The sequence below is a fragment of the Meriones unguiculatus genome, chromosome 11 (genome assembly GCF_030254825.1).
Source record: "Meriones unguiculatus strain TT.TT164.6M chromosome 11, Bangor_MerUng_6.1, whole genome shotgun sequence".
Classification (NCBI taxonomy): Eukaryota; Metazoa; Chordata; class Mammalia; order Rodentia; family Muridae; genus Meriones; species Meriones unguiculatus.
This window is the reverse complement of record NC_083359.1, coordinates 93142081-93158890: the sequence shown is the minus strand read 5'-3', so window position 1 is coordinate 93158890 and position 16810 is coordinate 93142081. Positions and strand designations below refer to the sequence as shown.

General features: G+C 40.4%; 1 protein-coding gene across 1 annotated transcript; it reads right to left on the bottom strand.

The window, feature by feature from the left end:
- Positions 1–274: 274 nt before the first annotated feature.
- Positions 275–1541, bottom strand: Crp (C-reactive protein). Its single transcript, XM_021627919.2, has 2 exons — positions 1312–1541; positions 275–1085 (listed from the first exon to the last, which is right to left on the bottom strand). Exons 1-2 carry the CDS (start codon positions 1373–1375, stop codon positions 472–474), a joined length of 678 nt encoding a protein of 225 aa, XP_021483594.1. The 5' UTR covers positions 1376–1541; the 3' UTR covers positions 275–471.
- Positions 1542–16810: the final 15269 nt, after the last annotated feature.

Sequence of the window (16810 nt, the reverse complement as noted above, 5' to 3'; positions counted from 1 at the left end):
ATCACTGGACTTGACTACAGATTAAATGAATCTCAAAGCTCTTTAAATTTTTGTTCTCAAACTGGAATTCTAAAAGCGAGAGAGTATAAGAACCCCATGCCTGAACCCAATGAATGACCAGCTATCTCCAAAGCAGGACTATTCATCTCAAAGAGACCCATCACAAAGATTCCAGCAGCAGAGGGTAGAATGGTATGGAAAGGACCCTGCAAGGCAGAGACAGTCAGCCTGAACTCAGACTCTTGATTTCAGAGGGTCAATAATGAGTTAGTCATGAATCTGCTCAAATTTATTCAAGCCTCTATTGACTCATAACCTGGGAAGTTCCACACAGATTTTATTCCAGAAAAGAACTGCCTCCGAGCACAGGATAGTCAGTGCTCCATCCCTCTGAGTTGCCTAAAAAACATGGATGGAAGAAATTTCACAGAACCCCACCCCTATAGGTAATCAACGGCTGTTGGGAGAAGGTCAGTGCCACAGCGGGGCCTTGACGAACACTTCACCCTGGGCTTTATACTGAAGTCCCTGCCAGTTCAGAACATTAGGAGAGAATGCCTCACCGGCATGTACTTGGCGGATGTGCTGTGGGGATAGTGCATGGTCCCACATGTCCACATCTCCAATATCTCCCACAAAAGACTGGTTCTCATCGAAGCCACCCCCGTACGAGTCCTGCTCCTGCCCCAGGATGATGCTTGCGTTTGGCCCCACACTGTAGCCCTTTTGCAGACTTTTCCGGACCTTGGGTTTCCCATCAACCCAGAGCTCTACAATCCCTGTAGCAGATTCCCAGCTGACACAGATGTACGTTGGGACTTCGGGAATTTCAGAAGCCTTGAATATTACTTCATATCCACCCACGGAAACAGAATACCCTTCATCCTTAGTCCAAAATATAAGGATGTCATTAGTGTTTTGCTCGGTGGCGTAAGAGAAAATACTGAAGCTGCGGGTTGTGCTCAGATCAGTGAGGATATTGAGACACACAGTGAAGGCATCCAGTGACTTATTTGACAGTGCTTCCAGGGATACATAGGAAGTAGCTGACTCTTTGGGAAATACAAAGGCCTTTTTAGAAACATCTGTAAGACAGAAAACCAAGAAAGTGAGTAGTTTCTCAGATAACAAAGATTTATCCTTAATTACAAGTAGAGTTTGGGATCAAGAAACATCTGGCCCTTTCCCAGGTTACACGAATACACCTGTACACCTCATGCTGCTCCTTATATTCTGTATGTATATATTTATACATACAACATTTGGCTCCCACCCTTATTCCCCAGATCACACCTTTACTATGACTCTTACCTTCATTGTCAAAAGCCTGTGAGAGGCTGATCATGATCAGAAAGCAGTACAGTAGCTTCTCCATGGCTATTGGTGACGCTGGGTTTCCCCACTAGGAGGACAGAGTTTTGTCTGAAGGATCAAGAACGAGACGTCCTGGATCCTTTGCCTCAGACCCAGCTCATCCTTAGATTTATAACTATAGCAGACGGAGAGGCTGTACCACTTTGTAAATGATTTCCTAACATTCCTGCCTCTTGGGGTAAAAGTCAGACCACTGGGAGGAAGGGAAGCAAAAATCATTCTGGAACAGAGAAATCAATGCGGGTTATATATTACCAGCTCCTGTGACCCCTGAATCACCAGTTTCTCTGTGACAGGAGAAATGAGGATGCTTCCCAGGGCTCTACTTTGCCTATCTGTCCTGAGAAAATAATGGGAAAATTTAGCTTAATAGATGAGTGTGCTCATGTGTGTGCATAAGATGGCCGCATCTCCAGTGTCTGCTAACCTCTTCCTGAAGCTGCTCTTTGCACAGTGGAAAACTTAGAAAACAAGCATTGCATTCCCAGCACCAAGAACAAACTTTTCTTGGCCAACTGCATGGACTTACCAGAGACCTCTGACTGAAGAGAACATATGACCTATCCCAAATGTGCCATTGGGCTCAATCTCGTGAAACAGACAGGGTTTTTTGCTGCTGTTGTTGTTTTGGTTTTTGTTTTTGTATTTATTTTGTTTGTTGTTTCTTTGTTGTTGGGCGGGTGGTTTGATTTGGGTTGGGTTTTTTGTTTTTAACGTGAAAGCTTCAGGGAGGAGTCAGAATGGTCTGCATTTGCTTCTTTTGTTCACAGAGTCTACGTGGTCTCTCCACACTGCCTAGCAACAGTTAAATAGTTAACTAGTTCTCTACTTAGCTCAGTCTTCTGAATACTGTGCCTCTTCGCCTGGATCCTGAACCCCTCACAATCTCATTTATTCTTTCATTCCATTCTTGAGTCACCCTCTCATTGAGAAATTAGAGGGAAAACGGCATATTCCCTGAAGCAGAGAAGCATTCCTTCAGTAATACCACATGTAAGAGAGTTAGGTACACTCTCTTCCTACCAAACACTGGACTTCTCGGCCTCAGCTGCTGGTCAGAGTGAGATTTGGACACAACAGAGATATTCACTAGGTTGAGCCCATTACAATGAAGACGTGTGGGTTCCCTTTCACACCTTCCTTCTCCTCTGGCTAGCATTCATACATGCTGACAAGAGAGAGAGCAGACACCTTTACCTGACAAAGGGCAGGCTGCATGGAGTGGTTGGCACAGCAATAAGATGGGTTGAACCTGTACATTTTATTATGAAGCCATTGTATCAGCCCTTCACTATTATCTATTTGAATATTTGCTTAAAGGATACACATTCTTATGTTCTGATAAATCACTGTGAATTTTGTCTCTCTCATATTTAAACTAGGCTGATACCTTTCCACTGTAAAATCTACTGGCCTTTCTACCTCCCCGTAAAAAATTAGTGAATATATCTAAGGTCAACCTTGCACCTTGCAACAGCTTCAGATGGTCCATCACCTAATGTGTTTCTTTCTCCCTTACACATCATTAATTTCATCTTCACTCTCATTTTCCCAAGCAGCTAAACAATGATAAACACAGCATTTTGAGAAAGAAGGTAAAGATAGAAGGGGAAAGAAAGACGGTGGAAAGGTTATCTGTAACTGCAGTTTCCGTTGTTTTATCTCTTCCTCCTTAATCCAAGGATTTCAGGTTCTGACCTCCATTAATTTAAAAAAAGACACATAAAAGTTTGTTTTTCCGGTACTGACTTGGGTCACCCAGTCTTTCCCTGGAAAAAGTCTCGCAGAATGGCGGGTGCGAACTGGTCACCGAACTGGGCTCCAGCCTCGAGCACAGAGACTTGCTGTGCGCCCAGCTCTCTGTCACAGACAGAGCTGTGCACCCCAGGGCAACAGAGACTGGGAGTCCCTGTCAGGAGTAAACCCCACAGGGAAGGAAGGAAACAGGGACCCGAATTAGGTCATCCAGTATATCCCTAGAAAAGGTCTCACAGACCAGTGGGCAGGCACGCTCTCCGCCAGCCTAGAGACCTACTCTGTACCAACTATTCCTCACAGACAGAACTGTGTGCCCCGGGGCACCAGAGACTTGGAGTCACTGTTGGGAGAAATCCTCACAGGGAACGAAGCAAAGGGGATGGACTTAGGCCACCCAGTATATCCCTGGAAAAGGTCCCTCAGACCGGCCCAATCCAGGGACCTGCTGTGCACCAGCTAGCCTGCTGTTACCAGGAGAGTGGTACTCACCCGCCACAGATTACTGCTTGGGTACTGGGGCACAGAGCCCCAACCTCAGACCTACAAACGCCCGGGATCCCCGAGATCAACCCCCAAATACTGCTGCAAGGGGCAACCAGTTATCCCTAACAAAACTGACCAAAGCACGGGACAGCCAGGTTACAACAGCAGCAGCTCACTAAATTTACATAAAGAAACCCAGTAGCAGGGCAGTTGTCTCCAGGACTTCTCTGGGTGAGAGGGGAGCCCTCTCAACTAACAAGGACCACAGTTACCACTCAGGTCTCTACGCCTGAGGTGAGCTGTGGCAACTTCTGAAAAATGCCGGTCATACATTGACCATACCCAAAATGCTGAGGAGGATTCCTTCAAGAAAACCCATCTTCCTGTCAAGGGGATTCTCTCTACCACAGGATTCCAGGAACCACCAGAAACTAACTCCCAACACCTAAGATAGCCCAATGGGTAAAGGCCAGCATAAAAGCTCAACCAACAAAAGACAGAGCAATATGGCATCTCCAGAACCCAGTTATTCAGGGACAAGTAGCCCTGGACACCCCAGCATAATTGAAATTCAAGAAGATGACCTAACATCTATGCTCATGAAGAGGATAACAGAGGAAACAAATAAAATGTGTAAAGACCTAGAGGGAGATAAACACAAACAGATTATGGCCATCTGTAAAGAAATAGAGGAAGATAAAAACAGATTATGGCCATCTGTAAAGAAATACAGGAAGTTGCAACCAAACAGTTTGTGGCCTTTAGAGAGGAAATACTTAAATCACTGAAAGAAATGAAAGAAACAGAGGATAGTTCAAACAAACAGCTTTTGGAATTGAAGAAAAAAACAGGAAAATACAGTCAGACAGGTGAAGGAAATCAATAAAACGGCTCAAGATCTGAAGATAGAATTAGAAAAATTAAAGAAAACACAAATGGAGGAAATTGTGGAGAGAAAGAACTTAGGGAAGAAAACAGGAACTACAGAGGTTAGCATAACCAATAGACTGCAAGAGATGGAAGAAAGAATCTCAGGTGTGGAATATACAGTGGAAGAGATAGATGTATCTGTCAAAGAAAATGTTAAATCTGAAAAATTCCTGACACAGACTGTCCAAGAAATTCAAGACAACATAAAAAGACAAAACCTAAGAATAATATGAATAGAGGAAAGAGAAGATTCCCTCCTCCAAGGCCCAGAAAATATTTTCAACAAAATCATTGAACAAAGTTTCCCCAACTTAAAGGAGAGGCCAAGAAGAATACAAGAGGCCTACAGAACACCCAATAAATTAGACCAGAAAAGAAAAATCCTCCCTCCACATAATAATCAAAACAGTAAGTATACAGAACAAAGAAAAAATTCTAAAAGCTACAAGGGAAAAAGGCCAAGTAACATATAATGGCAAACTCAATAGAATCACACCTGACTTTTCAACAGAAACTATGAAAGCCAGAAGGGCCTAGATGGATAACATGCAGACCCTAAGAGAACACAGATGACAGCCCAGGCTACTATACCCATCAAAACTCTCAGTCCTCATAGACGGAGAAAACAAGATATTCAATGACAAAAACAAATTTCAACAATACCTACACACAAAACCAGCATTACAGAAGACACTGGAAGGGAAAATACAACCCAAGAAAACTAGCTACTTTCAAGAAAACACAAGAAAAAATTAACCTCACTACAGTAAAACAAAAAGCAACCAAGCACACAACCTGATGACCACAGCCAACATCAAAATCAAAGGATTTAACAGCGATTGGTCATTAATCTCTCTCAACATCAATGGACTCAATTCTCCAATAAAAAGGACACAGACTAACAGAATGGATACATAAAGAAAACCCAACAATCTGTTGCATACAAGAAACACACCTAAGTCACAAAGATAGACATTACCGGAGGGTAAAGGGTTGGAAGACAGCTTTCCAAGTAAATGGACCCAAGAAGCAAGCAGGAGTAGCCATTCTAATATCTGATAAAACAGACTTTCAAACAAAATTAATAAAAAGAGACGTGGAAAGACACTTCTACTCATCAAGGGAAAATTCCACCAAGAAGACATCACAATCCTGAACATCTATGCCCCAAATACAAGGGCACCCACATTTGTAAAAGAAACATTGATAAAACTAAAACCACACATAGATCCCCACACATTAATAGTGGGAGACTTCAACACCCCACTCTCAACATAGGACAGGTCAACAAAACAGAAATTAAACAAAGAAACATTGTCTCTAACAGAGGTCATGAATCAAATGACCTAACAGACATTTACAGAACCTTACACCCAAACACAAAAGAATTTACCTTCTTCTCAGCACCTCATGGAACCTTCTCCAAAATAGACCACATAGTTGGTCACAAAGCAAGCCTCAACAGATACAAGAAGATTGAAATAATCCCTTATATCCTGTCTGATCACCATGGAATAAAGCTGGACCTCAACAACAACAGAAATAGCAAAAAGCCTACACAAACATGGAACTGAACAACTTGCTACTAAATGACAGCTGGGTCAGGGAAAAAATAAAGAAAGAAATTAAAGTCTTCCTAGAACTCAACGAAAATGAAGGCACAATATACCCAAAGTTGTGGGACACAATGAAAGCAGTGCTAAGAGGAAAGTTCATAGCACTAAATGCCTTCAAGAAGAAATTCGAGACAGCTCAATCAAGCAACTTAATGGCTCACTTAAAAACCCTAGAAAAAGAAGAAGCAGACACAGCAAAAAGGAGTAGATGGCTGGAAATAATCAAACTCAGGGCTGAAATCACTCAATTAGAAACAAATAAAACAATTCAAAAAATCAATGAAACCAAGAGCTGGTTCTTTGAGAAAATCAACAAGAGAGACAAACCCTTAGCCAAGCTAACTAAAAGGCAGGGAGACACCATCCAAATCAACAAAATCAGAAATGAAAAGGAAGACATAAGTGCAGACACTGAGGAAATCCAATCATTAGGACTTATTTCAAAAGTCTATATGCCACAAAATTTGAAAATCTAAATGAAATGGACAATTTTCTTGATCGATTCCACTTACCAAAGCTGAATCAGGACCAGGTAAATCAACAAAATAGTCCTATATCCCCCAAGGAAATAGAAGCGGTCACTCAAAGTCTCCCATCCAAAAAAAGCCCAGGACCAGATGGCTTCAGCACGGAATTCTACCAGACCTTTAAAGAAGAGCTAACTCCAGTTCTCTTCAAACTATTCCACAAAATAAAAACAGAAGGAACAATACCAAACTCATTCTATGAAGCCACAGTCACCTTGGTATCCAAACCTCACAAAGACCCAACAAAGAAAGAAAATTTCAGGCCAATCTCCCTTCTGAACATTGATGCAAAAATACTCAACAAAATACTTGCAAACCGAATCAAGAACACATCAAAGATATGATCCATTATGACCAAGTAGGCTTCATCCCAGGTATGCAGGGTGTTTCAATATACAAAAATCCATCAATGTGATCCACCATATTAACAAACTGGAAGAAAAAAAAACACATGATTATCTCCTTAGATGCTGAAAAAGCATTTGACAAAATCCAACATCCATTCATGTTTAAAGTATTAGAGAGATCAGAGATACAAGGCACATATCTAAACATAGTAAAGGCAACATACAGCAAGCCTATAGCCAACATCAAACTAAATGGAAAGAAACTTAAAGCAATCCCACTGAAATCAGGGACAAGGCAAGGCTGCCCACTCTTTTCATATCTCTTCAAGATAATCCTAGAAGTCCTTGCTAGAGCAATAAGACAGTTGAAGGAGATCAAAGGGATACTAATTGGAAAGGAAGAAGTCAAATTACCACTCTTTGCAGATGATATGATAGTATACGTGAGTGACCCCAAAAACTCCACCAGGGAACTCCTACATCTGATAAACACCTTCAGCAAAGTAGCCGGATACAAAATTAACTCAAAAAAATCAGTATCCCTCCTGTATACAAAAGACAAAAGGGCTGAGAAAGAAATTAGGGAAACAACACACTTCACAATAGCCACAAAGAACAAAAAGTAATTTGGTGTAACCCTAACCAAGCAAGTCAAAGATTTGTATGAAAAAAAATTTCAAGTCTCTGAAGAAAGAATTAAAGAAGATATCAGAAAATGGAAAGATTTCCCATGCTCATGGCTTGGCAGGATTAACATAGTAAAAATGGACATCTTACCAAAAGCAATCTACATATTCAATGCAATTCCCATCAAATTACCAACACAATTCTTTATAGACCTGGAAAGAAAAATTCTCAACTTCATATGGAATAATAAGAAACCCAAAATTGCTAAAACAATCCTCTACAATAAAAGATCTTCTGGAGGTATCTCCATCCCTGATCTTAAGCTGTACTATAGAGCAACAGTTATAAAAACTGCACTGTACTGGCATAGAAACAGAATGGTGGATCAATGGAACCGAACAGAAGACCCAGAAATAAACCCACACACTTATGGAAACCTGATCTTTGACAAAGATGCCAAAACCATACAATGGAAAAAAAGATAGCATCTTCAACAAATGGTGCTGGTATAACTGGATATCTACATGTAGAAAAATGCAAATAGATCCATACTTATCACCCTGCACAAAACTGAAGTCCAAGTGGATCAAAGACCTCAACATAAAACCTGACACATTAAATCAGTTAGAAGAAAACGTGGAGAATACCCTAGAACTCATTAGTACAGGATACAACTTCCTGAACAGAACACCAACAGCACAGGCTCTAAGAGCAACAATCAATAAATGAGACCTCATGAAACTGAAAAGCTTCTGTAAAGCAAAGGACACCGTCATCAAAACAAAACGACTGCCTACAGATTGGAAAAGAATCTTCTCCAACCCATTATCTGACAGAGGACTCATATCCAGTATATATAAAGAACTAAAGAAGCTGAAAAGCACCAAACCAAGTAATCCAATTAAAAAATGGGGGACAGAGCTAAACAGAGAATTCTCTGTAGAAGAATATAGAATGGCAGAGAAACACTTAAAGAAATGCTCAACCTCATTAGCCATTAGGAAAATGCAAATCAAAACAACCCTGAGATTTCACCTTACACCCATCAGAATGGCCAAAATGAAAAACTCAAGTGACAACACATGCTGGAGAGGTTGTGGAGAAAGGGGAACCCTCCTCCCCTGCTGGTGGGAATGTAAACTTGTACAACTACTGTGGAAATCAATCTGGAGCTTTCTCAGACAACTTGGAATAGCACTTCCTCAAGACCCAGCCATACCACTCCTAGGCATATATCCAAAAGATTCTCAAGTACACAATAAAGACATTTGCTCAACCATGTTTGTAGCAGCTTTATTTGTATTAGCCAGAAGGTGGAAACAGCCCAGATGACCCGCAACTGAAGAATGGATGCAGAAATTGTGGTACATCTACACAATGGAATATTACTCAGCAATGAAATTTGCAGGTAAATGGTGGGACCTGGAAAGCATCATCCTGAGTGAGCTGTCCCAGGAGCAGAAAGATACACATGGTATATACTCACTCATATAGACATATAATATAGGACAAACCTACTAAAATCTGTACATCTAAAGAAACTAATCAAGAGAGAGGACCCTGACTAAAATGCTCAATTCCCATCCCGAAAGGCAAAGAGGATGGACATCAGAAGAAAACAGGAAATAAGCTAGGAACATGCCACAGAGGGTCTCTGAAAGGCTCTGCCCTGCAGACTATCAAAGCAGATGCTGAGACTTATGGCCAACTGTTGGGCAGAGTGCATGGAATCTTATGTAAGAAGTGGGAAATAGTAAGATCTGGAGAGGACAGGAACTCCACAAGGAGAGCAACAAAACCAGAAAATTTGAACACAGGGGTCTTCCCAGAGACTCATACTCCAACCAAGTACCATGCATGGAGATAACCTAGAACCCCTGCACAGATGTAGCCCATGGCAGTTTAGTGTCCAAGTGGGTTACATAGTAATGAGAAGAAGGACTGCCTTTGACATAATCTGATTGGCCTGTTCTTTGATCACCTCCCCCTGAGGGGGGAGCAGCCTTACCAGGCCACAGAAGATGACAATGCAGCCACTCCTGAAGAGATCTGACAGACTAAGATCAGAAGGAAGGAGAGAAGGACCTCCTCTATCAGTGGACTTGGGGAGAGGCATACATGAAGAAGGGGAAGGGTTGGACGGGAGGTGAGGAGGGAGGGGCTTATGGGGGGATACAAAGTGAATAAAGTGTAATTAATAAAAGTTAAAAAAAAAGAAGTTTGTTTCTCAGACCTGGAGGGGACAGGAACTCCACAAGGAGAACAACACAACTAAAATACCTTTGCCTGGGGGTGTCTGCAGAGACCAATACTCCAACCAAGGACCATGCATGGAGAGGACCTAGACCCCCTGTTCAAAGGAAGCCCAGTTTCCAAGTAGGTTCCCTAGTAAGCAGTACAGGGACTGTCTCTGACGTGAATTCAGTGGCTGGTTCTTTGATCACCTACCCCTGGAGGGTACAGCCTTTCCAGGCCACAGAGAAAGATGATCTGATAAGTAAGGATCAGATAGAAGGGGAGTAGGTCTTCCCCTATCAGGGGACTAGGGAAAGGGCATAGAGGGAGAAGAGGGGAGGTGGGTGGGATCGGGAGGAGATGAGGGAGGGGGACTACAAAGTGAATAAATTGTAAGAAATAAATATATAAATAAAAGTAACTTTAAAAAAAGTCTTGTTTTTATTAAATTTAATAACCAATTTTCTGGGTTTTTAAATCTTATGCAACAGCTGACAACATTCAATAAAATTCCTAACTTTTTCTTGAAACCTCGCACATTGTTTTTAAAGTGAACAAATCTGAAGGCCTTAAGAAGTGATTTTTGGTCCCACCACTCCAATTTTGACTCCCAGTTATGAGAGACAGTCACAATGAGTCTCTGAATTCATCTGTTGCCAGCACTATTATTGAACTCTGGTCTTCAAAAATGGGTTGTTCACAAATCCTTTTTTCTTAATTTACAAATTTTAGTTAGTTTATGATATTTACATCTCAAAGAGCTTGGGAAAATAGAAATACCTCTGTAGTAATGCTCTGAACCTAAGACCTTAGTTTCATAATGATCATCACTTGCCAAGAAATATCCTGGTATCCTTACATAGGAAACCTGCCAGAAAAGCATAGGATTTCACATAGAAACAGCACTGAGGGCCTCTGAAAGGCTCTACCCTGCAGGGTATCAAAGCAGATGCTGAGACTTATGGCCAAACTTTGGGCAGAGTGCAGGGAATCTTATGAAGGAAGTGGGAAATAGTAACACATGAAGAGGACAGGAGATCCACAAGGAGAGCAACAAAACCAGAAATTTTGGGCACAGGGGTCTTTTCTGAGACTCATACTCTAACCAAGGACCAGTCGTGTAGATAACCTAGAACCCCTGCACAGATGTAGCCCATGGCAGTTCAGTGTCCAAGTGGGTTCCATAGTAAGGGGAACAGGAGCTGTCTCTGACAGGAACTGATTGGCCTGCTCTTTGATCACCTCCCCCTGATTGGGGAGCAGCCTTACCAGGCCACAGAAGAAGACAATGCAGCCAGGCTTGATGAAACCTGATAGACTAGGATCAGAAGGAAGGGGAGGAAGACCTCCCCTATCAGTGGACTCCCCTATCAGTGGGGGAGGGCATGGATGGGATAAGGGTAGGGAGGGTGAGATTGGGAAGGGAGGACGAAGGGAGCTACAGGGGGGATACAAAGTGAATAAATGTAATTAATTAAAATTAAAAAAAGAAACAGCATAACAGCATTTGAACTGAGCCACAAAAACTGAACTGAAGTGTCTCATTTTTATTTCTGTTGCAATGATAAAAAAAAATATAGCCTGACAAAGGCAACTTAAGAGAGAAAGGATTTATTTTAGTTCACAAGTTAGATTCCAACATAACAGAGAAGAGAGAGAGAACCTTAAGGGAGTTGGTCATATCACAACCATAATCAGAACAGAACAATGGATGCATACATGCTTGTTCTCAGCTTGCCTTCTCCACTCTTATGAAGTTCAGTATCCACTGCCTAGGAATTACACCCCTCACAGGGAGCAGTCTTCCCAACCCAGTTAAAGAAATCAAACCTCACAGACCAACCTGATCTACACAATCCTTTATTGAGACTTTCTTCCCAGGTGATTCTAGATTGTACTAAGTTGACAATATACAGTAATCATCATAGAGACTAAAAGAATAATATGACATAGTCGCCAAACTTCAAAATTTATTTTCTGCTATCTCATACACAAACTTCAAAATCTTGTTTGACCCTCTCTTACCGTGGTAGTCCATTTCAGTGAAACAATGCATTTATGGTCCAAAATGTTATTGATTTGCCAAGTCAAAACTCTATAGATTGTACCAATCATTGTTTCACTCACCCTATCTAACTTAATTAAGCCATTAATAAAGTATCTACTTCATATTTTCCACTTCCTAGTCACCATTAGAATTATCACTCTCTTTTACCAGCAAAATTATTGCATTTGTACTCATAATATATTATTATATATTTCCACCACTTACATAAACTGCTTAATAAAATGATCTATAAAAATATATAGAAGGCTATTTTACTTTAAGCAATTGAGAGACTTTGAAAGTTTATAAATAAGGAAATGATATACTTGGATAAGTGTTTTTATAATTTTTAATGGAAGAAATATAAGGGTTGTATTAAAGTAAGAGAGTTTATAGACTTAATGGACTTTGCACCAATTTCACCATGACAAATGTTAGGAACTGCTGCTGAAGATCAGGGACTAGGCCATTAGCCAGACAAGTTACAGTAAATGTGACACGTATCAGAGCTAGGCAGAAGCAGTAAGGACTCAGAGGAGACAGACGTGAGAGGCACACCAGTACCATTGACAAGAAAGGAAGCCTAAACAAATGTGGAGCCATCAGAGAGCAGCAGATGAAGACATCCAACCAGCACTTTCACATCAAGCACTGTGTGAGTGAGGCCAGAACAGCCTGTGGATTCACACCTAGATCAGTGTGTTTCCCTTAGCTAGTGATTAGTCTCTAACCCAAGCTAAGCCTCCAAGGTCAAAAAGAAAAAAAAAAGTGCACATAGACTGATACAAAAAAAGGAGTATGTATGTTGTGAAATATGGGAAATTTTTACACCCTTTTACTTAGTGGTAACAGTACTGTCTTCCTGAAAGATAACTGACACCAAGCTTGGCCCAGGGCTGTAGAGCGAAGACAAATTTAAGCAGTAATAGACTGAGCAGAGATGCCAATGTCTTCTTCCCACTTCAATTCCTACAAATGGTGGAAAATATATTTCTAAAAAGTAGATCAATATGGTGCCTGGGAAAAGGGGGAGGGTAGCAGTTCATCGGCATAAAGGAAAACAAATTCTCTGAAATCCAAAATGCAGGAAACATACATTTGTATAATATATCGTAACTCAAAATATATGCATGGAAAGGCTGCTGCAAAAACGCATCAGTGCACCCTAAAGTAAAGGATAATGGAAATGAGTGGTGGAGCAGTGCTGATTAGAAGTCTCTGAGACCACACCACACTCCCTCACCCACTAAGCTATAGAGTCCTCTGTTCACAGCCTGAGGCGGGAAGATTTCTTTAGCCCAACAAGTGGGATATTGCACCTAGATACTCAGAAGGTTTCTCACCCTGAAAACTCTGGAAAACCAGAGAACTGTAGCCATCTGGGACCACCAGCTCTTCCTACAACCCCAAAGACCTACAGCCATCACAGACCACTAGGCCTGCTAATACCAGAGTCAGTCAAATTGCTAGAGGTCAGTATAAGAACACAAGCAATGAAACCCAGGGCCATATGACATCATGAAAACCCAGCTATCCTACTGCAGCAAGCCCCACGGATAGAATCACACTGGAAGCACAAGAAAATGAGCTTAAATCTGAGGTTATGGGAGGCCTTAAAAGAAGAAAATAAATCCCTCAAAGAAATGCAGAAAAATACAACCAGACAGGTGGAAAAATTGAATAAATCCCTTAAGGTAATACAGAAAAATACAAAGAGGTGAAGGAATTGAATAAATCACTTAAAGAAACACAGGAAAATACAACTAAACAGGAGAAGGAAATTAATAAAACTGTCCAAGACCTAAAATGGAAATAGAAGCAATAAATAAAATCTGAGGCACTCCTGGAGATGGAAAACCTAGGGAAGAGAACAGGAACTACAGACAAAAGCATCACCAACAGAAAGCAAGAGATGAAAGACAGAATCTCAGGTGTAGAAGATAAGATTGAAGAAATCAAGACATCAGTCAAAGAAAATGTTAAATCTAAAAAGTCTGATACAAAACATCTAAGAAATATGGGACAATATGAAAATACCAAACCTAAAAATAATAGGAATAGAAAAAGACTTCAATTTCCAAGGCCCAGAAAATATTTTCAACAAAATCATAGAAGAAAACTTCCCCAACCTAAAGAAAGAGATGTCTATAAACATGCAAGAAGCCTCCAGAACATTAAATAGATTGGACCAGAAAAGAAAAATCCTCCTATCATATAATAATCAAAACACTAACTATACAGAATAAAGAAAAAACATTAAAAGCTGCAAGGGAAAAAGGCCAAGTCACATACAAAGGCAAACCTACCAGAATTACACCTGACTTCTCACCAGAAACTCTAAAAGCAAGAAGGGATTGGGCAGATATCTTACATACACTGAGACCCAGATATCAGCCCCAACTACTCTACCCAGCAAAACTTTTAATCACCATAATGGAGAAAACAAGATATTCCAGGACAAAAACTAATTTAAACATACCTATCCACAAACCCAGCCCTACAGAAGATACTAGAGGGAAAACTCCAACCCCAGGAGGCTAATCAAACCTAGGAAAACACAGGTAAAAACATAACCCCACAACAGCAAAACCAAAAAAGGCTCTCTCTCTTTCTCTCTCTCTTTCTCTCTCTCTCTCTCTCTCTCTCTCTCTCTCCCACTACCAACATCAAAATAACAGGAATTAACAACCACTGCTGCTCCTTTATATCTCTCCACATCAATGGCCTCAACTCCCCAATAAAAAGACACAGTCTAACAGATTCAATGCATAAACAAGACCCATCATTCTGTTGCATACAAGAGACAAACCTCAGCAACAATAATAGACATTAACTCAGAATAAAGGGCTGGAAAATTATTTCTAAGCAAATGGACACAAGAAGCAACCTGGAGTAGCTATTCTAATTTCTAATAAAACAGACTTTCAACCAAAATTAATCAAAAGAGATGGAGAAAGGCACTTCATACTCATCAAAGGAAAAAATCAACCAAGATGACATCTCAATTCTCAACATCTATGCCTCAAGGGCACACACATTTATAAAAGAAACATGGCTAAAGCATAAATCACACATCGAATCCCACACATTAATAGTAGGAGACTTCAACACACCTTTCTCACCAAAGGACAGATCATCGAAACATAAACTAAACAGAGAAATACTGAAACTAACCAACGTTATGAGTCAACTGGACCTAACAGATAGCCTCAGGACATACCATCCAAACAGAAAAGAATATACCTTCTTCTCAGCACCTCACATAACCTTCTCCAAAACTGACCACATTCTTGGACACAAAGCAAGCCTCCACAAATACAAGTTAAATCCAACACCCCTTCAGTGGCGAAGATATCAGGAATACAAATGCACATACCTAAACACAATTCAGGCAATATACAGCAAGCCAATCACCAACATCAAGTTAAATGGAGAGAAACTCAAAGCGATCCCACTAAAATCAGGGACAAGACAAGGCTGCCCACTCTCACCATATACTTCAGTATAGTACTTGGAGCTCTAGCTAGAGCAGTAAGGCAAGTAAAGGAGATCAAGGGGGTACAAACTGGAAGGGAAGAAGTCAAAGTATTGCTATTCACAGATGATATAATAGCATACGTGAGTGACCACCAAGATTCTACCAGAGAACTCCTAGTAAGCACCTTCAGCAAAGTGTTTAGATACAAAATTGACCAAAAAAAAAAAAAAAGTCAGTATCCTTCCTTTATATGATCAACAAAGGGCTGAGAAAGAAATTAGGAAAACAGCATCCTTCACAAGAGCCACAAGTAATAGGAAATATCTAACCAAACAAGTGAAAGACCTTTATGGCAAGAACTTCAAGTCACTGATCTCCCATGCTGGTGGATTGGTAGGATTAACATAGGAAAAAATAGCCATCCTACCAAAAGCCATCTACAGATTCAATGCAAATTCCCATCAAAATTCCAACACAATTCTTTACATACCTGGAAAGCGAAACCATTAACTTCATATGGAAAAATAAAATACCCAGGAGAGAAAAAACAATTCTGTACAATAAAAAATATTAATTAATTAACTTCTAGCAGCGTCAACATCCCTGATTTCAAGCTATACTGCAGAACAATAGTAATAAAAACTGCATGGTATTGGAATAGGAACAGACAAGTTGATCAATGGAACCGAATTAAAGATGCAGAAATAAATCCACACTCCTGCAGGTGCTTGATTTTTGACAAAGAAGCCAAAACCATGTAATGGAAAAAAGAAAGCATCTTCAACAAATGGTGCTGGTCTAACTGGATTCTGCATGTAGAAAAATGCAAATAATAAATGAGACCTCATGAAACTGAGAAGCTTCTGTAAGACAAAGAACACTGTCAATAGAACAAAACAGTAGCCTACAGATTGGGATAAGATCTTCACCAACCCTACATCAGACAGAGGACTAATATCCAAAATATACAAAGAACTTAAGAAATTAAACACCAACAAATTAAATTATCGAATTTTAAAAATTAGGTAGAGCGGTAAATCAAGAATTTACAAAAGAGGAATCTCAAATGACTGAGAAGCACTTAAAGAAATGCTCAGTGTCCTTAGTCATGAAAGAAATGCAAATCAAAATGACTCTAAGATCCCATCTTACAACTGTCAGAATGGCTAAGATCAAAAATTCAAATGACAGCACATGCAAGGACTGGGAAAAAGGCGAACATTCTTCCATTGCTGGTGGTAATACAAACTTTTACAACCTCTCTGGAAATCAATCTGGCACTTTCTCAGAGAATTGGGAATAATTCTACCTCAAGACCCAGCTCTACCTCTCCTGGGCATATACCCAAAAGATGCTCCAGCATACAACAAGAACATTTGCTCAACAAC

Bases quoted from the DNA above. Each gene is read 5' to 3' on its own strand.
- Crp (XM_021627919.2), bottom strand. From the start codon at position 1,375: ATGGAGAAGCTACTGTACTGCTTTCTGATCATGATCAGCCTCTCACAG. The intron at 1,086-1,311 runs GTAAGAGTCATA...TCTGTCTTACAG, and splicing joins ACAGGCTTTTGACAATGAAG to ATGTTTCTAAAAAGGCCTTT.